General features: G+C 42.3%; 1 protein-coding gene and 1 long non-coding RNA gene across 3 annotated transcripts in view; one reads left to right on the plus strand and one right to left on the minus strand.

Moving 5' to 3' along the window:
- Nucleotides 1–17,014, plus strand: part of LOC133635826 (G-protein coupled receptor family C group 6 member A-like) — a 29,617-nt gene extending 12,603 nt beyond the window's left edge. For both annotated transcript variants that reach the window (XM_062029158.1, XM_062029157.1), the window contains 5 exons: nucleotides 2,233–2,512; nucleotides 3,739–4,533; nucleotides 10,199–10,414; nucleotides 14,598–14,721; nucleotides 15,867–17,014. In XM_062029158.1, the coding sequence (XP_061885142.1) occupies nucleotides 2,233–2,512; nucleotides 3,739–4,533; nucleotides 10,199–10,414; nucleotides 14,598–14,721; nucleotides 15,867–16,987 (2,536 nt within the window). In that variant the 3' untranslated portion in view covers nucleotides 16,988–17,014. The remainder of the gene's footprint in view (nucleotides 1–2,232; nucleotides 2,513–3,738; nucleotides 4,534–10,198; nucleotides 10,415–14,597; nucleotides 14,722–15,866) is intronic.
- The window catches only part of LOC133635830 (uncharacterized), a 159,028-nt gene that overhangs the window by 10,162 nt on the left and 121,176 nt on the right, over nucleotides 1–27,690 (minus strand). Inside the window, exon 2 of the long non-coding RNA XR_009822126.1 lies at nucleotides 14,577–14,631. This is a non-coding gene — a long non-coding RNA (uncharacterized LOC133635830). The remainder of the gene's footprint in view (nucleotides 1–14,576; nucleotides 14,632–27,690) is intronic.

Here is a 27,690-nt window from a genome sequence, read left to right on the forward strand (position 1 = left end):
AATGGATACCCTCGGCACAGAGCCCACACAAGGGACGTCGATGTGAATGACTATGAGAAACCTTGGAGGGGACCGCATATGTGGGTAACCCCCCCTCTAAGTACAGTCCCTAGTGGATCCACATAACAGTGAGAGTCCAGTCCATAGTGGGGCCAGTAGGAGACCATCCCGAGCGGAGACAGGTCAGTAGCGCAGAGACGTCCCCAACCGATGCACAGGCGAGCGGTCCACCCCGGGTCCCAACTCTGGACAGTCAGCCTCTCATCCATGGTCACCGGAACCGGAATAACCCGGCGAGGGGGCAAAGGAGAAAAGAAAACGGCAGATCAACTGGTCTAAAAAAGGGGGGTCTATTTAAAGGCTAGAGTATACAAATGAGTTTTAAGATGGGACTTAAATGCTTCTACTGAGGTAGCATCTCTAACTTTTACCGGGAGGGCATTCCATAGTACTGGAGCCCGAACAGAAAACGCTCTATAGCCCGCAGACTTTTTTTGGGCTCTGGGAATCACTAATAAGCCAGAGTTCTTTGAACGCAGATTTCTTGCCGGGACATATGGTACAATACAGTCAGCAAGATAGGATGGAGCTAGACCGTGTAGTATTTTATACGTAAGTAGTAAAACCTTAAAGTCACATCTTAAGTGCACAGGAAGCCAATGCAGGTGAGCCAGTATAGGCGTAATATGATCAAACTTTCTTGTTCTTGTCAAGAGGCTAGCAGCTGCATTTTGTACCAACTGTAATCTTTTAATGGTAGACATAGGGAGACCCGAAAATAATACGTTACAGTAATCGAGACGAGACGTAACGAACGCATGAATAATGATCTCAGCGTCGCTAGTGGACAAAATGGAACAAATTTTAGCGATATTACGGAGATGAAAGAAAGCCGTTTTAGTAACACTCTTAATGTGTGACTCAAACGAGAGAGTTGGGTCGAAAATAATACCCAGATTCTTTACCGAGTCGGCTTGTGTAATTGTTTGGTTGTCAAATGTTAAAGTGGTATTATTAAATAGATGTCGGTGTTGAGCAGGACCGATAATCAGCATTTCCGTTTTCTTAGCGTTGAGTTGCAAAAAGTTAGCGGACATCCATTGTTTAATTTCATTAAGACACGCCTCCAGCTGACTACAATCCGGCGTGTTGGTCAGCTTTAGGGGCATGTAGAGTTGGGTGTCATCAGCATAACAGTGAAAGCTAACACCGTATTTGCGTATGATGTCACCTAGCGGCAGCATGTAAATACTAAAGAGTGCAGGGCCAAGAACCGAACTCTGGGGGACTCCGCACGTTATCTTAACATAGTCCGAGGTCACATTGTTATGGGAGATGCACTGCATTCTGTCAGTAAGATAAGAGTTAAACCATGACAAGGCTAAGTCTGACATACCAATACGTGTTTTGATACGCTCTAATAAAATATTATGATCGACGGTATCGAAAGCGGCGCTAAGATCAAGAAGCAGCAACATAGATGACGCATCAGAATCCATCGTTAGCAATAGATCATTAGTCATTTTTGCGAGGGCTGTCTCCGTAGAGTGATTTGCCCTGAAACCGGATTGAAAAGGTTCACAGAGATTGTTAGACGCTAAGTGTTCATTTAGCTGCTGTGCAACAATTTTTTCGAGGATTTTCGAGATAAACGGAAGGTGGGACACCGGCCGGTAGTTTACCATGAGGTCAGGATCGAGGTTAGGTCTTTTGAGTAGAGGATGAATAACCGCTTTTTTGAATTAATACTTTTTTGAAGTAATACATTAAAATAAATATGTGATTACATAATACATGAGTAGAATATATTGTACGCGTTTGTTGTCATTTCTCTCATATTTTCCCTTGAAATGAATGAAATTGCAACAACTGACACATTTAGTTGGTGATAATGACCATTAGCGACAATTTGCGTAAAACTCATGTTCATCATTTGCGCGAAATGGTGCATTCCCAATTGGTATCTTTTTTGTCCAAAACCATTAAATAAAAGTATCTTTCATACATTTAATATATACAATCTTACTCAAAATGATTCAGCCTGTACTGTCATATATGTGTGTACATTTTGAAGATCATGTTTGCGGTGTACCCCAGGGATCAATACAGGGACCAAAGCGGTTTCTTTTACTAGTTTAATCATATATATTTCTGTCGAGTTAGCAAAGACTTCAAGTGATTACTATTTGACACACCTGCCTGTAAATAATCATTCCTATTTTGTTCACACAGATTGAAAGACGGCAGCGTAGGACTGGTTCTGTCTATGATCAACGCCATCGAGGTGGTGAATAAATCCCCTTTACTGAGGGATGTTAACGTCACACTGGGCTATCGGATCCATGACTCCTGCAGAGACGTCAGCACAGGTCTCAAGGCCACGGCTGACTTGGTCCAGCAGGCCGAGTGCGCCCCCCCATGCCAGCAACCGGTCGTTGCCGTCATCGGCGCTTCTTTTTCCGAAATGTCCATCGCCGTTGCCAGGCTACTGAGCCTTGACATGATTCCTCAAGTAAGTTCTGACTTTGGACTCAGTATGACTTTGTTCAAATATTGCCCCTGTATTGTGTTTGCCATTCACTTATTCATTCCACAAATAGAACAAGTGTTTATTTTTCCCTCAATCACCGACACAGGACAATAATGACGGCCTTTTTGTTCATACATCTAAACATACATCTAATCATAGGTCTAATCATACATCTAAACATACATCTAATAATATATATCTAATCATACATCAATTCACAGGTCTAATCATATATGTAATCATACATCTCAACATACATCTAATCATATATGTAAACATACATCTAATCATATATGTAAACATACATGTAATCATAGGTCTACTCATAAGTACATCTAAGACAGAGCAGCCTTTTTGACATGTGACAAATTAGTTTGTTCCTGCGATGAGGTGGCGACTTGTCCAGGGTGTACCTCGCCTTCTGCCTGATTGTAGCTGAGATAGGCTCCAGCGCCCCCCACGACCCCGAAGGGAATAAGCGGTAGAAAATGGATGGATGGATGGATAGAATGAAAAAATATATATATAGTTGAGTTTTGATTGACATTGTTAGAGTGCATTGATTGAACAATAGAGGACTTGATTATAATTACCAGTATTATTGTATACGAGGTAAGCGGAACGTTAGCTTTATAATTAAATACGTACTTAATGGGTCTAGATGGAAATTCAAACATTGGGTGGGAGACATGTAGTCTTTAAATGTAGAAAATATCATAAAATGACCCTTTAAATTACTGTAACAACAACAATAAACATATTTCAATTGATAATTTTATGACAGTGTCAAACAAAACTCAACAATAATATAATCATAAAAACATTGTATTTAAAAATATGTAGTTTAAGGCATTTTCCAAAAACTTTAATATTTATTATCGATATGATTTTCTACACACCCATATAGTTATAGTATAAATCGTACTTTGCAGCCCTTCTAACCCTTCCAGTAATAGTCAGCTGTGTGTTGTCGGCCATGTTGAATCAGCATGTGACCTACTTTATTATGTCTCTGCTGCCTGCTTGATCAGACCATGAACTCATAAAAGTTGTCTGGCACAGTTCGCAATATTGTTGTTGTCATTGCGCGCCTTGTCCATATTGTCACACTATCTGTTACAGTGATGGGATGTGGGTGATAAGGTTAAGGGTTTTGCTAATTTTCATGGCATGCCTAATCAACAAGGTATGTATTTTCTTTTCTGTAGATAAGCTATTCATCATCAGCGACGTCGTTGGGTAACAAGCACAGATTCCCAAGCTTCATGAGGACGATTCCTGGCGACGAGCACCAGATAGCTGCCATGGTCAGGCTTATCAGCGACAACGGTTGGAGCTGGGTGGGAATTATCATTGCGGATGGCGCTTACGGCCGCTCAGCGCTCGAGTCCTTTGCATCCAAAGCGTCGGACATTGGGATCTGTTTAGCATTCAAAGCCATCCTTCCCCATTCTGGTAAAGGTGGGGCTGAAGACTCTGCTATCGAACAAGTTGCCAGAACCATCTCCCAAAATCAAAAGGCAAAGGTGATTGTGTCCTTTGCAAAATCAAAACAAATGGAAAAGCTCTTCAAGGAGCTGAGGAAGCAGATGGAGAAGAGCGGTCCAGGCGTCAAGGATATGAGAAGAGTGTGGATTGCCAGCGATAGTTGGTCCTCCTTGCGGGATATTTCAGACCTTGAAGACATCGGAGACGTTGTGGGCTTCAACTTCAAAACTGGAGATACCTCATCTTTCGACGAGTACCTAAGCCTGCTGGAGACGAGCGGTTACAACAGCACACAGAATAACACCTACTTGGAAAAACTCTTCAAGGAGACAAATAAAGGAGGAGTCTCTGGAAACACAGACCAGGCGTCTGAAGTTGTGAAGAACATCAAAGAAAAAACTAACACGGGCTTAATCTTGAGTGTGGAGATGGCTGTGAGTGCCATTGCTAAAGCTGTGGCCTCCGTCTGCAGCAGCAAACACTGCAAGACTCCTGGAACCTTGCAACCCTGGGAGGTAATCCATATTTGTCTATACGTCTGGCTTTGCCATTACCTTATTCATTAATAGGGTTGTTAACGAAAAACCGATGCGAACCGATATACGGTTCGAGAGGTGGCCGTTTTGGTTATGTCGGTTACAGCCCCTCCAGTTGATAAGATTTAGCTGTGAATCTTTAGGTCAATTGAGTGTAGACACTAGAGATGCGCGGATAGGCAATTATTTCATCCGCAACCGCATCACAAAAGTCGTCATCCACCCGCCATCCACCCGAACTAACATTTTATCAAAACCACAACCGCCCGCCACCCGCCCGTTGTTATATATCTAATATAGACGATGCAAGGCATTAGTGAGATTAGAAAGGAGACTGATCCAATGCAGCAGAGACATTCAATGCGTGCCAAAAAATACATAGTTAAATGTTGTTACCCACATACGAAAAACGAGCAGCACTCTTTGAAAAAGTCGTCATCCACCCGCCATCCACCCGAACTAACATTTTATCAAAACCACAACCGCCCGCCACCCGCCCGTTGTTATATATCTAATATAGACGATGCAAGGCATTAGTGAGGTTAGAAAGGAGACTGATTCAATGCAGCAGAGACATTCAATGCGTGCCAAAAAATACATAGTTAAATGTTGTTACCCACATACGAAAAACGAGCAGCACTCTTTGAAACAGGCAATTATTCATCAGGCACTGCTGCAGCTGTCACGCCAAATTTCTTCCCCCTACAAACCCCCCCCCCCCCCCCAGCGGGGGGGGGGAGGGGGGGGGTGCTATCGATCGCTGGTCATTGACAGCGATCGATAGCACTTTGGCTTTGACTGCCCGTCGCTGGAAGGATACTTTGTCTTTGACAGCTGCTGAAATCTGAAGAAATCTATTATTGTTTTTTTTTGTACAGGCGCGAAACAGGACAGTCGCGTGCGGGTTAAGAACCCCCGGCAACTTTGTGACTTTATTGGACACAGCCCCGGAAGTAAATGGGGGGGAAAGTGTCACGCCAAATTTCTTCCCCCTATAAACCCCCCCATTTACTTCCGTGGTCATGTTTCCTCTTACGTCATTGACAGCGATCGATAGCACTTCGGCTTTGACTGCCCGTCGCTGGAAGGATACTTCGTCTTTGACAGCTGCTGGAATCTGAAGAAATCGATTATTGTTGTTTTTTTTGTACAGGCGCGAAATAGATAGATAGATAGATAGATAGATAGATAGTACTTTATTGATTCCTTCAGGAGAGTTCCCTCAGGAAAATTCCTTCAGGAGAGTTCCCTCAGGAAAATTAAAATAGGACAGTCGCGTGCCGGTTAAGGACCCCCGGCAACTTTGTGATTTTAATGGACGCAGCCACGGAAGTAAATGGGGGTGGGGGGGAGGTTTTTGTAAGTGGGAAGAAATTTGGCGTGACAGCTGCAGCAGTGCCTGATGAATAATTGCCTGTTTCAAAGAGTGCTGCTCGTTTTTCGTATGTGGGTAACAACATTTAACTATGTATTTTTTTTCTTCTGAATTGGTTCAACCGCCACCCGCCCGAATCTATTTAAAATCAATTTTTTTCGTCATGCATCCGCCCGACCCGTGGATTATCCGGGGAGTCCGCGGTTGTGTCCGCAAACCGCGCATCTCTAGTAGACACATAATACGGTTATCGCGCCGAACTAGAAGTCAGTTGAGGATTTTTGTCATTAAAACGACATGAGAGCCAGGGTTGTCCGTGAAAAGAGTCCTGCACTTGTTACGTTACTTACGTAACTGGGGACGAGAATAGACATACATGGTCCGGGTGTCGTGCCCAACTAGCAATCAGTAGAAAGTTTATCTTTAAAACAACCAGAGAGTCACGGCTGCACGCCAAATAATTACTTACAAAATACGTAACGTCAACACTGCGGACCGTTCCCATGCTTTGCGGTCCGTCAATATTGTAACGTCCCAAGTAATGGCAGCTCAGACAGATTCCTAGTTTGTCTTTCTTTATTTCACAACACGCAACGTCCTCATACAACGGGCTCAATCTCCGTGTCTCGCTCTTTTTTCCGGCAACATTCCATTCAGCTTTCAACTCCACAACACACGTCTCTTCCCATTCTCGTCCATCACAAAGAGATCTACGTTCCTATTCGTTACATTGCTAAAAGTGTTGTACATAGACGCAAAGACACACACACACACACACAAACAATCTTTTAAACAAAATGAAAACAGGAGGCAAAAATGTTGGAAGACAACATATTGTCAGGAAGCACTATTGTTAATGAGGAAACATTTGTTTCTTGGTATGGTAACTTAAAATAAGTATGAGAGAAATCACAACTAAAATATAAAGTATGAATATTGATTTGAAGGACGAGGTTTGTGTGCATGAAGGGGTGCCCTGTGAACATCACCTCTCTTTGGACTCCGGCAGTCCTGGGCTCGTACCCGAATTTCTACTGAATGCGGCACGGTTGCGGACCGGCACACGCGAACGGACTCTTTATGTGTTTATTCAAATCATTGTGTCGATTTGCCGCCCATTCCAGCGCTAAATACATGCAGTTTCTGTTTTTGCCGGACAGCGCAACAAATCCGTTCGAATTATCTAAAATTTGCTAAAGTTGGACAGGAAGTCATGCACAAAAACAAAATAAAGTATTTGGTTTACTCCGTCTTCAAGGCGAACTGTATTTTACACTTTGAAATGTCCAAATGGGCGGCGACGGACATGAAGTCAACTTGTCAAAGGTTTTAAGACTTAATTTCATTTTGTTAAAACACATGGATGAGGAAATGCTGATTCTGGAGGTCCAAAATGAAAGAATCATGTACAGGCATATGCCGGGCAGCTAAATGGGGATTATGGGGGCCTGTGTCAAATATCAGCTGATAGAGAGACCGGGGAAGCAGAGGACTGGTTGTGTGATACGCTCGCCAGGGATGATGTTACTGTCGGGTTGTTGCTTGCTGCAAAAAATAAAGTGGTTTATGGAGACAGGACCGAGTTTATTTGCTTCTGCTCCTCTGGTAGGACAGAATAAACGTTTTGTGGTTCGCTTTATTATTACTTCCCTTATCACGTGATAATGCGCGGATTCACGAGATCTCGTAAAAGTCTGCGCTAATCCACTGCACGACAACAGAACGATTGCCTGGCGGCAGATGGCGGCGCCCTCCTACTGCCGTTTGGTATTCAGTGGAAATTTGGGGGTTTGAGGTGTCATCATCTGACAGCACCTGTGTGTGCGTGATAATTGGAAACATAATTACATAACACCTTAGTATCACTACCAAAATAAACATAATCCTCCCCACAGGGAAACTGCAAAGGCATTTATTTGTTTTTGTTGGCTGATATTTCCTGGTTACAGAAATAAAAACATTTCCGTCAGCCTGCCAAGCCTATTTATGTACAAAATGCTTAATAATAATAATAATAATAATAATAATAATAATAATAGATGTTTGGACAGATGTGTAGATTGCTCTGGAAGAGTGTGGTCAAGGGAGGTAAGTGAGGCAGAGATAGTCATGATGAAAAACGAATAGTAACATAAAAACAAAATTTATATTTGGCCATTCAACTGGGTTATAAATGTATTTTCTGTATGACCACCGGATAGTTTAACATTTTCTTCAGTAAAAACTACCAAATTTGCACAGATGCCGATCATACATAGAGCAGACACATGATACGAGCCTGTCGCTAGGCTTTTTGGTCTGCTGAGTGCGCAACCAAATTGACCACTGGGCAAATACACGGTAGAGACCAGGGGCCTTATGTATTGAGCTCACGGACACACACAAAAACCTGGCATACGCCCTTTTTCACGGGAGAGTTGAGATGTATCAAGACTGACATTAATGTGCACTGTAAAAAATGACCGTAAAAACTACGGCAAGCAATAGTTAAATAGCAACAGTTAAATAGCAACAGTAAAACAGCGTAAAATCAAAAGCAGTTTGTAAATGCAGTGGATTCCTGCAAAGCAAGAAACAGTATATGACCTAAATGACTACGGCTATAATACGTAGAAACTTTACTGTGAACATAACAAAAAAATGTACAATGCATTTGCAAGTACTGTAATGTCATAAGTATACAAATACTTTCAAATGTACGGTATTATTCTGTCCAAATACAAGATTTTGCAGATTGTACATTTAAATTTACAGCATATTTTAATTGTTTTAGGGGTTTCTGTTAAAGCATTAGCCTAGTTAACTATTGGCTAAAAACATGTCTTGTATTTTTGTGGCAAGTGGTTTCAGACATTGAGGGGTTAAGTCTATGTGCTTCATTGCAAACTGCATGGAAATGAACCAAGTGTGTTGGGACTGGTTTATTTACCTGATAGGGAGCATTTAAGGCTCATTTGAAGGAATATGTTGCGGAAACCCATGTTGTAAATTGTCCAGTGAAAGGTTGTACAAATACGTCCAAGTTAAAATCCTTATGTACCGCTCACATGTCTCGGAAACACAGGCATTTTGCAGATACTAATATTGGTGTAAGTGCAGCACTAAAACGCCATAGTTCCTCACAGTGAGAATGTTCTGGGTTCGATTCCCGGGCTTGGTGTCATTCTGTGTGAAGTTTGCATGTTCTCCCTGTGACTGCATGGGTTCTCTCTGAGTACTCTGGCTTCCTGCCACCTCTAAAGACATGCACTTGGGGATAGGCTGATTGGCAACACTAAAATTGGCCCCAATATGTTTTAGAGTGAATTCCTGTCAACCACAGCTGTTGGTGTTTTACCGTAAATTATATATATTTTTTGTAAACAGGTTAACAATATATCAGTTTTTTCATAGTAATTTAACGTAAGCAAAAACAGTTATGAACAGTAAAATTAACAGATACCGATAGATATTTTGATGAACGCAACAGAGGACCCTCCATCTGTTGACTCAATTGTTAGCTATTTACTTACGACTTAGAATGCATAAAAAAGTCAAGCATATGTGTTCATGTCTTACATAAGGATTGTGAATGATAAACAGCACATCTCTTTCACATTTTTGAGTATTTCCAGTAAGACTGATCTAATAATATGGTCAGAGTGCAGAAATGTTACTACAGTGATGTAGAATCTACAAAAAATTGCCGAAGATATTCGGAGCGGAATATTAAAAATGGCCGACTGAATTTGTGGCATGTTGTGATGTTTAGACGGTAATTTAACATACTTTGTAGACTGTAAATACAATTGTATATGGTTTAATGGATACAATGAAACACAAAAAAGTATATAAAGTCAACTTGTTTTTCCACTGCTACTTTAAGTCAAGCAGCAATTATGAAATGATATTGCTGAAAAGACAATATGTCTAATCTCGGACAAACACGTACAAAATATTCTCTGCCGATCGTCTATCACTGCAAACAGTTCAACAGCTAAATGATTACATGTTTATCTCCTCCTCACATTATTCTCTGCATTGTGACTGATTATCACATTCATGACAACAAAAGCGCTAAATGAAATGCGCTGCTAATTTCTCTTATTTAAGACATGCAGTCCTCAGCATACGAGCTTAGTAGACCATCATTGTGTGCGCTATCAAGTTTGCTCAAGGTTTTAGTAGACGCAAACCTTTAGTAGATGAGGCCCGTAGACATTTATGTTCATGATAAATGGTATATTTGAGCTTTATTCCTGTATGATTGCTATTTGTTTGTCTCTGCAGGTACTGGAAGCTCTTCGGGGACAGCCATTTGAACATCAGGGGAAGATGTATGCGTTTGACGAACGGGGGGACATCAGAGAGGGTTACGATATCTCCATGTCGCGCTCTCTCGGGGGCAAAGAGCACGCAAATGAAATTGTGGCTACATACATCCCACACGACAACAACTTCTTCCTAACCGACAGCAACAACACCAAACGTTTTGAGGATTTGAAGGTGGGCCAACATCTTGCTTTGATTCAGCACAGATTTGTGCCCACAAATCATTGATTATTATTATTATTATTATTATATGAAAGTTCCCCGAAAGGGACACGCAATAGAAAATGGATGGATGGATCAACAAAAAGCAATTGCAGAATAGAATGCAAAAAGTCACCGCTTGCTTTGTTGTTCTAATTACCTATTTCACAACAGCCATTTGACAGTAAGACATTAAATGGTATGACAAATGCAGTTAGCAAGGTTACGCAACAGAGAACATTTATTTCTACATTTAACGGGCGTGGTGCATAGTACAAACAACTCCACGTCTGCTCATTCTCCTCAATGAACCAGGAAGTAGCTTGGCAACTGACAAAAGGATGAATATGTCACTTTTGGGTTTTTTCATAAATAGTATGGTCCTCTACTACTTCCTACCACTTCTCCTATTACTTCACTTGTTCAGCATTACTACATGCTTTAAAGGCCTACTGAAACCCACTACTACCGACCACGCAGTCTGATAGTTTATATATCAATGATGAAATCTTAACATTGCAACACATGCCAATAGTGCAATTTTAAATTTTCCGGGAAATATCCGGCTGAAACGTCTCGGTATGATGACGTATGCGCGTGACGTAGTCAGTTAAACGGAAGTATTGGTACCCCGTAAAATCCTATACAAAAAGCTCTGTTTTCATTTCATAATGCCACAGTATTCTGGACATCTGTGTTGGTGAATCTTTTGCAATTTGTTTAATGAACAATGAAGGCTGCAAAGAAGAAAGTTGTAGGTGGGATCGGTGTATTAGCAGCGGACTACAGCAACACAACCGGAGGACTTTCTTGGAGAGCAGACGCGCTAGCCGGTGACCTCACCTTGACTTCCTACGTCTCCGGGCCGCCAACCGCATCTGTGATCGGGTGAAGTCCTTCGTCGCACCGTCGATCGCTGGAACACAGGTGAGCACGGGTGTTGAGCAGATGAAGGCTGGCTGGCGTAGGTGGAGAGCTAATGTTTTTAGCATAGCTCTGTGAGGTCCGGTTGCTAAGTTAGCTTCTTGGCGTCGTTAGCACAGCATTGTTAACCTTCGCCAGCCTGGAAAGCATTAACCGTGTATTTACATGTCCACGGTTTAATAGTATTGTTGATTTTCTATCTATCCTTCCAGTCAGGGGTTTATTTCTTTTGTTTCTATATGCAGTTAAAGCACGATGCTATCACGTTAGCTCGTAGCTAAAGTGTTTCACCGATGTATTGTCGTGGAGATAAAAGTCACTGTGAATGTCCATATCGCGTTCTCGACTCTCATTTTCAAGAGGATATAGTATCCGAGGTGGTTTGAAATACAAATCCGTGATCCACATTAGAAAAAGGAGAGAGTGTGGAATCCAATGAGCCAGCTTGTACCTAAGTTACGGTCAGAGCGAAAAAAGATATGTCTTGAACTGCACTCTTAACGTTTCTCATTCACGAATCTTTCATCCTCGCTCAAATTAATGGGGAAATTGTCGCTTTCTCGGTCCGAATCGCTCTCACTTCTGGCCGCCATCACTGTAAACAATAGGGAACTTTGCGGAAATGTTCAGCTGACTACGTCACGCTCCTTCCGGTAGGGGCAAGGCTTTTTTTTGTCAGATACCAAAAGTTGCGATCTTTATCGTCGTTGTTTTATACTAAATCCTTTCAGCAAAAATATGGCAATATCGCGAAATTATCAGGTATGACACATAGAATAGATCTGCTATCCCTGTTTAAATAAAAACAATTCATTTCAGTAGGCCTTTAAGTCAAGGGTCCACAAACTTTTTGACACAGGGGCCACATTGGGTTGTCCGGATACCAATATTTTGGTACAGGTACCAACATGTATTTCGATACAAAATAAAGGGGACCACAAAGAAATGTCATTATTAGCTTCATTTTAACAGATAATCTTACAGTACATTAAACATATGTTTCTTATTGCACTCTAACAACAATTTTAGAAGATTAAAATAAAGAGTAAAAGTAATCAAACATAGGGGGATTTTCTTTTTGCTATATATACATATATATATATATATATATATATATATATATATATATATATATATATATATATATATATATATATATTTAGGATAATATATATGAGTATGTATGCGTATGTGAATACATATACAAATCTGTATCATATGTAAATCTGTATATATGTGTATACATATATGTAAATCTGTATGTATATATATATATATATATATATATATATATATATATATATATATATATATATATATATATATATATATATATATATATATATATATATATATATATATATATATATATATATATATATATATATATATATATATATTTGACATCAAAAGATGAATATGGGACAAGAGATCAACATTTCAGCTTTCATTTCCAGGTATTTACATCTGGATCTGATACACAACTTAGAAGATAGCACCTTTTGTTCGAACCTACCCATTTTTCAGGAGAGCAAAAGTATTGGAACATGTGACTGACAGGTGTGTTTAGTTGCCCAGGTGTCTCCAAATTACATTGATTATTCAAACAATAAATAGCACTGAAGGTCTGAGCTCAGTTTCAGATTGGGTAGGATAGGTTTTGCCTGTGCAGACTGCATTTAGAGGTGGAACCAACATGAAAACCAGAGAGCTGTCTATGGGTAAAAAAGAAGCAATTGTGAATCTGAGAGAAGATGGACAATCAATCAGAGCCATTGCACAAACATTGGCCATAGCCAGTACAACCATTTGGAATGTCCTGAAGAAGAAAGAAGCCACTGGTGTACTAAGCAACAGACGTGGCACAGGTAGACCAAGGAAACATCAGGAGTTGATGTCAGAAACATTGTGAGAGCTATAAAGAACAACTGTTAGTGACATCAGCAACGACCTCCAGAGGGCAGGAGTGAAGGTATCACAATCTAATGTTGGCAGAATACTTCATGAACAGAAGTACAGAGGCTACACCAGAAGATGCAAACCACTCATTAGCAAGAAGAACAGGAAGGCCAGGGTGGAATTTGCCAAAAGGTACAAAGTACAGCCTAAAAAATTCTGGAAAAAGTTTTATGGGACTGATGAGACAATATTTAACTTATTTCAAAGTGATGGAAAGGCGAACGTTTGGAGAAAGAAAGGATCTGCTCATGATCCCAAACATACAAGCTCATCTGTGAAACATAATGTCATGGTTTGGGATTGCATGGCTTCTTCTGGGACGTCATCTTCATTGATGATGTAACACATGATGGCAGCAGCTAAATGAACTCAGCAGTCTACAGAAACATTTTGTCTGCTAATTTAAAGAAAGATGCAACCAAACTTATTGGGAGATCCTTCATCATGCAGCAAGATAACGACCAAAACAACAAAGGAGTTCATCGGGACAAGAAGTGGAAGGTTTTAGACTGGCCAAGTCAGTCTCCAGACTTAAACCCAAAAGAGCGTGCATTTTACCTGCTGAAGAGGAGACGGAAGGGAGTAACCCCCCAAAACAAACAACAACTGAAAGAGGCTGCGGTGAAAGCCTGGAAAAGCATCACAAAAGAAGAATGCAAAAGTTTGATGATGTCAACGGCTCACAGGCTTAATGCAGTTATTGAAAGCAAAGGATTTGCAACGAAATATTAAGTCTTATTCACTTTAATCTATTTTAAGTTTATATGTTCCAATACTTTTGCTCACCTGAAAACGTTGTGTTCCATTACAAATAATGCTATCTTTTAAGTTGTGTATCAGATCCAGATGTAAATACCTGGAAATAAAAGCTGAAATGTTGATCTATTGTCTCATATTCATCTTTAGTTTAGATGAATGTCTAGTTTGGACAGATATCCATTTTATTTTTGTCATTTGGGTATCTTATTGTGAAAGAATCATTGCGCGTGGTTAGCGAAATTAGTTGCAAGGAACTAAGTGCAGACCTCCCGCCAATTTTGCATTAAGGTGAATTTATTTTGGTGTGATAATACTGTAGTAATTGGAGCAATACATATAAACTGTTTTTAACCCTTTATTCATTTTACATTATTACATCAGGGATCAAAAACAATGGGGGCCATTGCTGTATATGGTCATGATAGCTTTGCTAGAACAACAAATACAATGGTGGTCGAATAATTTTTGCATCGCATCTGAAATAAATACTCACTAACGTTTCTCCTTTCCACAGCTAATCGTCTCCAAATGTAGCAACAGCTGCGTCCCTGGGGAGTTCAAAAAAACAGCCGAAGGTCAACACACGTGTTGTTATGAATGCGTGAACTGTACTGAGTTTTACTACTCCAACGACACAGGCAAGCAACTGACCTTGACACAACACAATCACACATGCACATGCGCACAAACGCTGCATACATTACTGAGCAACTAACACGTTCTTCTGGCAACTCATGTCATCACACCTACACTGATGAAGGGATGACAAACAAACATTCTTTGGATGATTGTTTTCTACATTTGGTGCAGTGCCAAGTCAAGGTGCGGATTAAGAAATTATGTTTTCATAATTTGTGGTTTGAGTTATTAGGACGTGAATAGGACAGTTCATTCTGGTACGGCGATAGCAGCAACCATCTACCAGGAACAAGGAACATCCTCCATCAACCATTAAGTAGCCTGTTCAACAAATGGATATCTTTAGCTGCTTATTTTAGCTGGTGACTTTTTGAGATTCTGTTTGTTTTTGTGTAGTGTTTAAAATGGGAGGTCAAAAAAAGGGAAGCGTTACTACTTTAAAAAAAAAAAAGGATTACAGGAATTACAGGGGCAGCACGGTGGAACAGAGGTTAGTGCGTGTGCCTCATAATAAGAAGGTCCTGGGTTCAATCCCTGGGGTTGGGGTCTTTCTGTAAGGAGTTTGCATGTTCTCCCCGTGACTACGTGGGTTCCCTCCGGGCCCTCCGGCTTCCTCCCATCTCCAAAGACATGCACCTGGGCATAGGTTGATTGGCAACACTAAATTGTCCCTGGTGTGTGAATGTGAGTGTGAATGTTGTCTGTCTATCTGTGTTGGCCCTGCGATGAGGTGGCGACTTGTCCAGGGTGTACCCCGCCTTCCGCCGGAGTGCAGCTGTGATAGGCTCCAGCAACCCCCGCGACCCTGGAAGGGTCAAGCAGTAGAAAATGGATGGATGGGAATTACAGGATGCTAACACTTAATTTTCTAGGTAATATATGTGTAGGGCCCATGCCTGAACAGTAAATTCAGCAGTACACAGTCCCGACTGTAGATGTTTTGGCTCCCGAAGTTGTGCCTGCCTGCGTTTAGTACCATTCAGTATTGTCGGAGAAAAATAAGAACTTTTGGAGAGGCAGCCAATAGCATGGTTTGGGGTAGAGTGAGAGCTTATACAAATACAATGTACAATATATCAATACATCTTAAATCAATTACACAAAGTTATTCTGTACTGATGATTTTCCCTTTTCCTTCTCCCAGATATGGACCAGTGTCTGAGCTGTGATAAAAAATTTGAGTGGTCTCCAAGGGGCAGTGACCGCTGCTTGCCCAAAAAGAAGGTCTACTTTTCGTGGCACGACCGCTTTGCCGTGGTTCTCCTGGCCTTCTGCGCCCTAGGCATCCTGCTGGTTCTGATGGTGTCAGTTCTATTTCTACATCAGCGAGACACACCCGTGGTGAAGGCCGCCGGAGGACTGCTGAGCATAGTCATTCTCTTGTCTCTGAGTGTCAGTTTCATCAGTGCTGTGCTGTTTGTGGGCAAACCCAGCCACCTCCAGTGTAAAGTGCGACAAGTGCTCTTCGGCATCAGCTTTACGTTGTGCGTGTCTTGCATCCTGGTCAAATCCCTGAAGATTCTTCTGGCATTTCAGTTGAATACAAAAATTCAGGGCGCTCTGCAGAAGGTCTACCAGTCCTTCTTAATTATCGTCGGGTGCGTAGCTTTACAGGCAGTTATTTGCACCTGCTGGCTGGTCCTCAAAAGCCCTGTCAGTCATGTGACCTTGCAACCCAAAACAATGTTGGAAGACTGTTATGAAGGGTCATATTTGGCTTTTGGGGTGATGCTGGGGTATATCGCTCTTTTGGCGTTTGTTTGCTTCATTTGCGCATTCATCGGCCGTAAATTACCACAGGGCTACAACGAGGCCAAATTCATCACCTTCAGTATGCTGCTGTACCTCATTTCATGGCTGCTCTTTGTTCCCATTTATGTCACAACATCTGGAATGTATCTTCCAGCTGTGGAAATGGTGGTTATCCTCATGTCCAACTATGGCATCTTAGGCTGTCATTTCCTCCCTAAGTGTTACATAATGCTCTTCAGGAAAGATCAAAATACCAGTAGCGCTTTCAGGGAAAAGCTGTACCAGTATAACATCAAAAGTACAGGTTCCATTTCTGTGTCTGGAAGTCCAGTGTCAAAGAAAACATCCAGCAGTCAGGAGAGTGTCAGTCCTTCCTCGTCCTTCTCATTGCCCAAGGAGGCTGACATTAAAACTGCTTTGGAGAGAAGTCATAGCAAGATGGACTTTAACCAAGTGTCCTACAGAGGTCCAATCAAAAGATTTGGTTCCAACAGAAGAAGCTTCAGCATGTAGACTGCCATTAACTAAAAACGATCTATCTTGGCTGTTTTATTGGCACCTTTGCGGTCTCACAGTAGATCCTGTCCTCCATAGTGCCTCATGGACAGGTGCGCGAGACGGGTTTGACACGCTTTCGACAAACTGTATAGACGCAGGTCCACGCTTGGGTGAAGTTCCCGTCTATCTATCAAGACATTACAACACAAACATGATATATTGTGTGCATGTGACGCTGCTGGAAAACAACCCAATGTCAGAGACGTGCGCCTAGCAAAGGAGTGAGCGAGCGGTAAAAACCGACGCTACCTGATTTCCTAAGAAGAAAGGCTTTTCTGTCCCTCATGGCGTCCTGATGTGAGACATGACAAACATATGCAGCTCCTCTATTGGAACATTGTTGTCCAAACACTGAAAACTCTTTTAAAAGGAATTGTGGGTGTGGGTACACTGTACATTCGGTCACATTACTTGTACTTACACAAATGCATAATAAACTATTTTCAAGTGTTTTTGGAAAGGTTCAAACTCAATGAAATAAAAACAAGCAAACAGTTCCTGTTTTTCTTTGTCATCCAAACATACCGTTCCAGTCGCCTGTATACTTGGCCTACATGTTTTTCCACTGTGGGAGGAAGAATTTACACGAGAAATGGAGAATATGTAAACACCCGGATGAGACAGTCAGAAATTACAAAGAGGGACACAGCCAGGACTTGTAATCTCACTAGAAAGATGTCTCGACATCGAGTACTTGTCTCGGGCCCCCTGCCTGCGAGATGCAATGATGAGAGGTATGGCAGATTAGTCTCGCTTAACAAGTGGCTGTCTAGTTTTTGCAGAGAACAGGGTTTAATGTTTATTGATAATTGGCCCTCTTTCTGGGGCAAACTGGGCTTGCTGAGAAGGGACGGCCTTCACCCTAACCGGGAAGACGCCATCACTCTTTCCAGAAATATAGACTTCAATTTGACTCACAGTTGACTGACTACACTACACAGGCAATTACAGTGCCCGTCAGCCCGGGTGAGGAGTCAATTAAGCTCAAACTAACCAGCGCCAGGCTGGAAAATTCCTGCACACATAGCATTTCTCATAGAATAATACAAACCCCTTTTCCATATGAGTTGGGAAATTGTGTTAGATGTAAATATAAACGGAATACAATGACTTGCAAATCATTGTCAACCCATATTCAGTTGAATATGATACAAAGACAACATATTTGATGTTCAAACTGATAAACATTTTTGCAAATAATCATTAACTTTAGAATTTGATGCCAGCAACACGTGACTAAGAAGTTGGGAAAGGTGGCAATAAATACTGATAAAGTTGAGGAATGCTCATCAAACACTTATTTGGAACATCCCACAGGTGTGCAGGCTAATTGGGTATAAAAACAGCTTCCCAAAAAATGCTCAGTCTTTCACAAGAAAGGATGGGGCGAGGTACACCCCTTTGTCCACAACTGCGTGAGCAAATAGTCAAACAGTTTAAGAACAACATTTCTCAAAGTGCAATTGCAAGAAATTTAGGGATTTCAACATCTACGGTCCATAATATCATCAAAAGGTTCAGAGAATCTGGAGAAATCACTCCACGTAAGCGGCATGGCCGGAAACCAACATTGAATGACCGTGACCTTCGATCACTCAGACGGCACTGTATCAAAAACCGACATCAATCTCTAAAGGATATCACCACATGGGCTCAGGAACACTTCAGAGAACCACTGTCACTAAATACAGTTCATCGCTACATCTGTAAGTGTAAGTTAAAGCTCTACTATGCAAAACGAAAGCCATTTATCAACAACATCCAGAAACGCCGCTGGCTTCTCTGGGCCCGAGATCATCTAAGATGGACTCATGCAAAGTGGAAAAGTGTTCTGTGGTCTGACGAGTCCACATTTGAAATTGTTTTTGGAAATATTCGACATCGTGTCATCCGGACCAAAGGGGAAGCGAACCATCCAGACTGTTATCGACGCAATGTTCAAAAGCCAGCCTCTGTGATGGTATGGGGGTGCATTAGTGCCCAAAGCATGGGTAACATACACAACTGTGAAGGTACCATTAATGCTGAAAGGTACATACAGGTTTTGGAACAACATATGCTGCCATCTAAGCTCCGTCTTTAGCAGGACAATGCCAAGCCACATTCAGCACGTGTTACAACAGCGTGGTTTCGTAAAAAAAGAGTGCGGGTACTTTCCTGGCCCGCCAGCAGTCCAGACCTGTCTCCCATCGAAAATGTGTGGCGCATTATGAAGCGTAAAATACGACAGCGGACTGTTGAACGACTGAAGCTCTACATAAAACAAGAATGGGAAAGAATTCCACTTTCAAAGCTTCAACAATTAGTTTCCTCAGTTCCCAATCGTTTATTGAGTGTCGTTAAAAGAAAAGGTGATGTAACACAGTGGTGAACATGCCCTTTCCCAACTACTTTGGCACGTGTTGCAGCCATGAAATTCTAAGTTAATTATTATTTGCAAAAAAAAAAAAATAAAGTTTATGAGTTTGAACATCAAATATCTTGTCTTTGTAGTGCATTCAATTGAATATGGGTTGAAAAGGATTTGCAAATCATTGTATTCAGTTTATATTTACATCTAACACAATTTCCCAACTCATATGGAAACAGGGTTTGTACATGACTCACATAATGTTTTTTCTTTAGTGACTGTGCCAGAGGTGGACATGCATTCTACTGAGGTGGCAAATCATGAAGCGTTAATCTATCGCAGCACCAAGCAAATAATCCCAAGATTCCCACCATATCAATTCCTAGATGTGATCGAAATTATTTAAGACGTACTACACAAAATAAAAACGTAACGTTATTAATATCAGTACTACGGATACCATAAACAAAAACGCCTCAAAACAGTAATATGGGCTTTTTAAACATCAGATCATTGTCTCCCAAAACATTATAAATTAATGGGGTCATTACAGACAGCAATCTTAACATCATTGGTCTCAGTGAAACTTGGCTAAAACCACATTAATTTTTCCTGCTTAAAGAGGCATCTCCTCCTAACTATACGAGTGCACATATTGTCCATCCCCTTAAAAGGGGTGGAGGGGTTGCACTAATATCTCATGAAAACTTTAACCTTAGCTCTAACCTAAGTAATAAATATAAATCATATGAGGTCTGTCACACCGCTACCTCTCCATCTGGCTATCTATCGCCCCTCTGGGCCCTATTCGTTTTTTGTCAGCAAATTTTCAGAGTGTGTTGCTGATCTAGTGATGCACGCAGATAATATAATTACAATGGACGATTTTAATATCCATATGAATACCCCCACCTCTGTGCGTGGCGCTCCAGACTATAATTGATAGCTGTGGTCTTACACACACAAAAAATGAACCTACACATTGCAACGGTGATACGATAGATCTACCTCCAAAGTTATGGTACTGTCCAGCCACTCAGGCAAATCATATTGTTGATGTAGATGCCCAAATTTGCTATACAGATTTACTTTACAAAAGAGAAGTGTGGGATATTTCTCTTGTTGATTTATTTGTATTTGACTTTATTAAAGGGATTTATATTAATGTTTGGCGCAGCCGGAGCAGGAGGGGATAGAAAGAAGAAAAAGAGGACAGTGGGGGAAATTGTGGGGACAATAGGAGGATAAGACAAAGAGACGACAACAACAACAGAACAACATCAGCAAAAACGATATGTACAAATATGATACAAAAAGTGACAGCAGAGAAGCAGTTAGTGTAGTAAATATTAATAACACAGAAATGACAATGAACATTATTGCACTACAATTGGAGCAATACAAATACCAATAGAAATCGCACCATTGATAAGGAATAATAATGATAATAACTACCTCCAATATCAACAATAAAATTGTTTCAAATGCAATAATACATAGATGTAAGGATAACTTTAAATACAAAATAAATCAGATAGATGGAGGGGAAGAACGAGAAGTGAACACTAATAACCGTGTAGATTGTTATAGTAACAATAGCTTAAGCTTTGTCAGTGTGCCGTGTTTTACCCAGTTTCCCCTAGGTTAACAGCGTTAATATATGTTTGATGAAACGTGATTATATGCACGACTGTATGTATGCATATGTGCTTGTATATGTACAGTATGTGTATATGTATGTTTGTAAAGTGAATGTGCGTGTGGATGTATGTACTGTATTTGTTTTGTTTGTGGGAGCGTAGGAACCTGTGTATGTGGGTAAGTACATACTGTATGTGTGCGCGTATGAAACTATCAATGAATGTACTTATGTATGTATATACAGTATGTATGAATAACTGTGTGTATGTGAGTAAATATGTGTATTTGTATGTACAATACATTTGCCACCCAGAGAGCCCAAGCCAAAACAGCAGGTGAACAAGGGACCACCTGCCCCACGCAGTCAGGCCAGCCAGAGACAGGACCCCCCAGAGCCCACCATGACGCCCCGCAGGCCAGCAGCAGGCCGTAGACAGACGCGCCCAGCAGAGGACAAGGCATGGGAGAAATAGGGGACAGCCATCCCTCAAGCTAGCGAGAGACCACACCCCATGCGGGCAGAAAGACTGGGCAGTGCGCCCAGAGACTACCCACAGGAAGACCGCCCCACCCACCTCACCAGCAACCGGGCCCGCACGAGCCCAACATCTCCCCAGGAGAGCACGGCGGGGCCCGCCCCACCCAAGTCGGCCGCCGCAGGACCGCCCAGCACAACTGCTTGATAATTCTGATGAATACAAAATGTTAAGGAGGTCGTCACAGAAGTGAACAAAATGTATCGAACTTTCACATACTCTTAATATCCAATTATATTTATTATATATCCATTACATTAATATGTACTTGCTTACTTGCTTATGGTAGTCCATCAAATCTGATGATGACTTCTACTTCTTCTATTGGTGAGTTTTGAAGTGACTGAAAAGTCCAATACGAGAGCCACATGGTCTATTGCAATGGGGGCATGTGAAGTTAGTGTTCATCGTGGTCTTGGCTGCAGGGCCCATCTTCCTCCTCTGGCGTTTCCCTTCCCTCGCTGCGCTTCTCTCCTCTTCAAAACGGTGAAGGCCTGCATGGCAGAGTTTCCTCCAGAAAGAGTGTTCTGAGGCAGAGCTTTCCAGCTGTGTGTGCTGTATTCTACACTTCTTAAGTGTTATCTTCAGTTGGTCCTTGTATCTCCGCTTTTGGCCTCTGCACAGCTCTGGCCATGATGTAGTTGACCATACAGCAGTTGTCGCGGAAGTCTATCATCTGGCATTTTGATGGTGTTGCCGGCCCATCGCAGTTGGTACTGGAGAAAGGTGGCCTCCATGCTCTTGGTACCAGTTCTAATCAAGAATTCCATGTGTGGCACACGATCACGCCATGTTAGCCCAAAGATCCGCTGGAGACACTTGATGTGAAAGTTCTCCAGCTGTTGGATGTGGCGGTGATACAGGGTCCAAGCTTCACAGCCGTATAGTAGTGTGGAGACACAGATGGCTAGGTAGACTGCCGCAGTGGTATGTATGCTGAGGGCTTTGTTCACATACACCCTCTTGCGCAGTCTACCAAAGGAGGCTGAGTCAGACCTTATTCGGTTTTGAACATCATTGTCCATGCTGCAGTTTTTGGAGAGGATGCTCCCAAGATATTTGAAGTCTGGGACTACTGCTAGGGGCTTGTCATCGACGTTAAAGACAGGTGATGGTGGTCGAGTTGGCGGAGGGGAATTCCACTGGCAGAGTACTTCTGTCTTTACAGTGTTCACACTGAGACCCAGTCTATTACAGGCCTTCACAGCAGCTGTTAGCGTCGCCTGCAGAGCCTCTGATGTATGTGCCACGAAGGCACAATCATCAGCATGCTGTAATTCCACAATGTTCACAGTTTTGACCTTGGTAGCCACCTGCAACCTTCTGATGTTAAATAAGCTTCCATCCAACCTGTAATCCACAAGCACACCACTGCTTCCCTCAACTTGTTTGTGCAGTAGCCAAGTGACACTCATGAGGAAGATGTTGAATAGCACAGCTGCAAGTACACAGCCTTACCTGTGCATACCTTGAAATGCCTAGACTCCTGTCCTCCTCTTGTTACCTGAGCCATCATCTCCTTGTGGAAACTTTGCAGGATGTTTAAAAACTTCTGCGGGCAATCAACCCTGAGAAGGACCGCCCAGAGCAAGTCTCTGTGGACCATATCAAAGGCTTTTGATAGGTCCACAAACGCCATGTATAGATCTTGATGTTGCTCCCTACACTTCTCTTGTAGCTGGCGTGTTGTGAAAATCATGTCCACAGTGCTGCGGTTCTTCCTGAAGCTACATTGAGACTCAGGCAATAGGTGTTCTGTTATGCTCTGTATGAATCTTGACAGCATCACTTTGGCAAGAACCTTGCCGGCAGCAGACAGGAGGGATATTCCTCTACTATTGCCACAGACAGACTTCTCACCCTTCCCTTTATATATGGTTACAACATTGTTGGGGGACTGCTCCGCGCTTACATATATCAGCAATGTAGTGGAAAATTGCTCTGATACAGAGATAGCCTCCCTTTTTAAGGATATCTGCAGGGATGCCATCCGGGCCAAGGGTCTTGTTGTTCTTCAGTGACCTAACTGCAGCCCAGACATTAGAGAAGGTTGGCGGAAGATCCAGTTCTACAATAGTTGGATAGCTGGGCAGGTCGTCCAGCACTGCCAGATCAGCGGTGGCAGGTTGTTTTAAAAGTGTTTGGAAGTGTTCCGCCCATCTGTCCACAACTTGTTGCTGGTCCTTTATGAGGGTTGAGCCAACAGCTGACTTCACAGGTGAGAGAGAGGAGTTCCTGGGGCCATGGATAGTTTTCACAGCATTGTAGAAGTTGTGCATGTCATTCTTCACTGCAAAATGTTTGATTTCTTGAACCTTGTCAGTCCACCAGTCATTTTTCAGTTTTCGTAGGACAGACTGTACCTCCTTCCTTGATGTTCTCCAGTGCTGCTTCAGCCTGACAGATGTAGGGTTGTTCAGGGCTGCGTTATGAGCCTTGTGCATGGTGTCCAGTATGGTTGTAATGGATTCTGAATTTTCGTCGAACCAGTCCTGATGCCTCTTACGGCGGTAGCCAATAGACTCGGCTGTGGCCTCATAGAGCTTTGAGCTAAGGCAGGTCTAGTTGTCATCAATGCTGCCTTCGGGGCTCAGGAAGGGGTCGATTTCCTGCAGCTTCTCTGCAATGAAGGATCGAAGGCTGTTCCAGGCACAGTCCAACCGCTTTTTGCCAGTTTTTCGGAGACGAACAGGGGGGCGTACTTTCACTCGCAACTTGGAGATAATCATGGGGTGGTCAGTCCAGCAGTCAGCACCTCGCATTGCACGGGTGATGTGCATGTCCTTGGTGTCCTTGTGTCTCACGATAACCTAATCCAGCAGATGCCATTGCTTGGATCGTGGATGCATCCAGGAAGCCTTGTGTTTATTTTTCTGTTGGAAGATTGTGTTGGTGATTGTCAGGTCATGTTCAGCACAGAGACTGAGTAGCCTCATGCCATTGCTGTTAACCTTCTCGATACCATGATTCCCAATCACTCCGTTCCTTATGAGGTGGTTTTTCCCCACCATGGCATTAAAATCACCAAGCAGGAGGATTTTGTCACTGCTAAGGATGCGCTGTAGGGCCCCATATAGTTCCTGGTAGAAGCGGTCCTTTGCCTCATTCTGGGATGGTAGAGTTGGCGCATATGCACTGAGAAGAGTTGCAAAGCTGTGTTTTGCCAGGGGGATACGGACAGACATGAGTCTTTCACTTATGCCGGTAGGTGTTTCAGTAAAACTGGGTAGCAGGCTGTTTTTTATTGCCAAACCAACACTATGGTGATGCGGACCTTCTGTAGGGTAACCCTTCCAGAAAAAGGTATAACCCTGGCCTTCTTTCATTAGGGATCCCTCATCCAGAAGTCTGGTCTCAATCAAAGCGGCGATGTCAATTCCATAACGTCTGAGCTCAGCTGCAACAAGCGCAGTTCTTCTTTGCAGCCTGTCAGGGTTGATGTCCAGAAGGGTTCTGATGTTCCATGTAGCCAATTTCAGGGGAACTTGTTAATTTTTTGTTTTTCGACCACAGTAGTTGTATGTCCCGGTAGGTGCGGTATCCTAACCAGAGTGTGAAGAGTGGGCAATGTTTAGGCCACCTTTTCGAGGCCTTCCCCAACTTTGGGGTGAGCAGTGTGGCTCCTAAATAAGGCTGCTCAGTCATACAGGGGTCTGCCGAAATCAGCTGCCACTTAAATCCCAGCTGATAGTGACCATTATAGCCCTGTATCGCTCACGTGCAGGGATCTAACTATAGGCTCCGAGTTCATTCTAACCTGCCCCTGTTATCAGACATCCTGACGCCGCCAGACTTTGTACTTTAGAATCCATTGCTGTTCTGGATCCACCAAGGTCAGAAGCAGTGTGTTGATACATTTTAAGTGCCTCTGGGGGTGCACAGTTCCCAGCCGCACTCTTTGCCACAAAGAGATGGAGCCTAGTGGCAAGGGGGAAACCCAGGACAACCAGCACCTCTTCATAGCTGCAGGAGGCCGCCGGAACACTCAGTCTGTCGTGGCCCGTCACGGTGCTTTTCTCTCAGGGTGTGCTCCCCTAGCCCTTGTCTTCCTGGACTTACCCGTAAGGCAGCGGGTCGATCCCCTACCTTTTAGTCTGAAATCGCGAGATTCCAGTTACCATGTGCTGCCACGAGGAGGCAAGGTGAAGGGTCTTGGTGAAGGAGAGGCTATGTACTGACCTCAGAAGGCTTTCGCACTTGGCTTCCTTTACCCAGGCTAATAGAGTGTCATTTGTACTCTTACTGTTGCGAAAAAAAACAGAGGTACATACGAAACCATGAATATGCTGAAATGTTACTAGGATTGTCCCAATCAGCATTTTGGCCTCCAATCCAATCCAATTATTTTGCCCAGTTTCGAGTCCTGATTCGATACTTTTACAATCTTATTATATTAAACATTCAACATTTAGATAAAACAATCTTGTCTACTTTCATTCTCCTACTAACAAGCAGTTTGAAATTTGTCCAATTTGTGACTTTTTTCCAATTGGCGACGTCAACGGATTATCCATATATGGTAGAAATTTACCCCAAGTGCTTTGCACGAGTCTCCAATTGTAGTCCGACGCTCAATAAGTTCCTTCTTTTTCTCTATGCTCTTGTTGTGGGGCAGACTGGCTCATACATGCACATGCATCCTACACTGTTGCCATTTGTAATACAAAGTAGCATACAGTTCTAAATTTTATCTGTCAGTAGACTCGCTATGGAAGCACTAAAAACTACAACATGGCTAACGGGGAGAAGACACAGTCGAAGGGGAGGCATGTAAATAAGACCGCCTGGTGAGAAAGCGACTTGAAGAGGGTGGGATCTGAGCCGAGGATGTCGTTGTGGCTCGTGCAGCCCTTTGAGACATTTGTGATTAATGGCTATATAAGTCAACTTTGATTGATGGTCTGTAAATCATAATCTATGCAACATTTTTACTTTAGAACCACCCTTACATGTTACGTAAACCACAATGAAGTCTTTAAAAAGTAGAAAATAATCATATGACTTCTTCAAAACGTAGTTTGAGGGATCAACCCAGTGTGCAGTGAGGCGCAGTAGCCACATGATATAAAATATCCAAATATCGCTTGTAAAACTTCTCGCCATCATGTTTTCTTTAAGACCACGTTGTATATTTTCTTGTACAACTGCAGTAAGGCGGAGTCAGCAAAATAGTGTCGTGATGACAAACATAGCGTGGAGCCATACATCGTAAAAGTCTGCAAAACCCCACATTCTCTGCAACAGAGATGGTCTGCTTGTTTGAAGCATGGATCTATACTATGCACCTACCCTATGGATCAATCCTAGAATTTATCCTATGGATCTACCCTAAGGATATATCTTATGAATCTATTCTAAGCATCTACCCTATGGATCTATCCTAGGATTTATCCAATGGATCTACCCCATGGATCTATTTGAGAACATATCCTATGGATCTACCCTATGGATCTATCCGAGGATCTATTCTATGGATCTACCCTATCCACATTCTCGTCAACAGAGATGGTCTGCTTTTTCGAAGCAATAAACTCGACTACCTTTTGTTTTGCTTTGCCTTTTCCCTCTTAGGGATATTTTCTTTCCTCCATAGTCCAGGGTTTTGTTGCTTTGAGATCAGCGCAGCCTTGTTGAGCGCTTTGCACCCGTCTTTTTGATTGGAACTCAGATAAAATATTACATTTGTGGTGTTAAACTACCTTGTCCTTTTGCAGACATTGCGAGTGGTTGTAGGACTATTTTCATTTAAAAGGCTGAAGTACTTCCATATGGACAACATGGCTGTGCTTACTTTCCGGTATGCTTCAAAAGCAAAGCACTTTACGCCAGCTGGCGTAAAATCCGGTTGCTAAGCCTTGGATCACCGATCAATTAAAACAGCTAAAATCAGCGATCGTGTTTAGTTGCAACCCTAAACGTGCACCAGTGTAAAAATATCTCAATAATGGTTTGATTTGATAAAGTAAGATAATGAAATAAGATTTTCGAAGGATTAAGAATCAAATGCCTCCAGCAAGGGTGTTGACATTAAAAAGCATTTCATTAGCAAACCAAGTTGCCCTTCATCGAGACACATAATTACCAGCTGAATCATTTTACCAGCAAATAGACAAACTGAAAGGAGAAGAAGT

This window comes from Entelurus aequoreus, linkage group LG20, assembly GCF_033978785.1.
Source record: "Entelurus aequoreus isolate RoL-2023_Sb linkage group LG20, RoL_Eaeq_v1.1, whole genome shotgun sequence".
NCBI lineage: Eukaryota > Metazoa > Chordata > Actinopteri > Syngnathiformes > Syngnathidae > Entelurus > Entelurus aequoreus.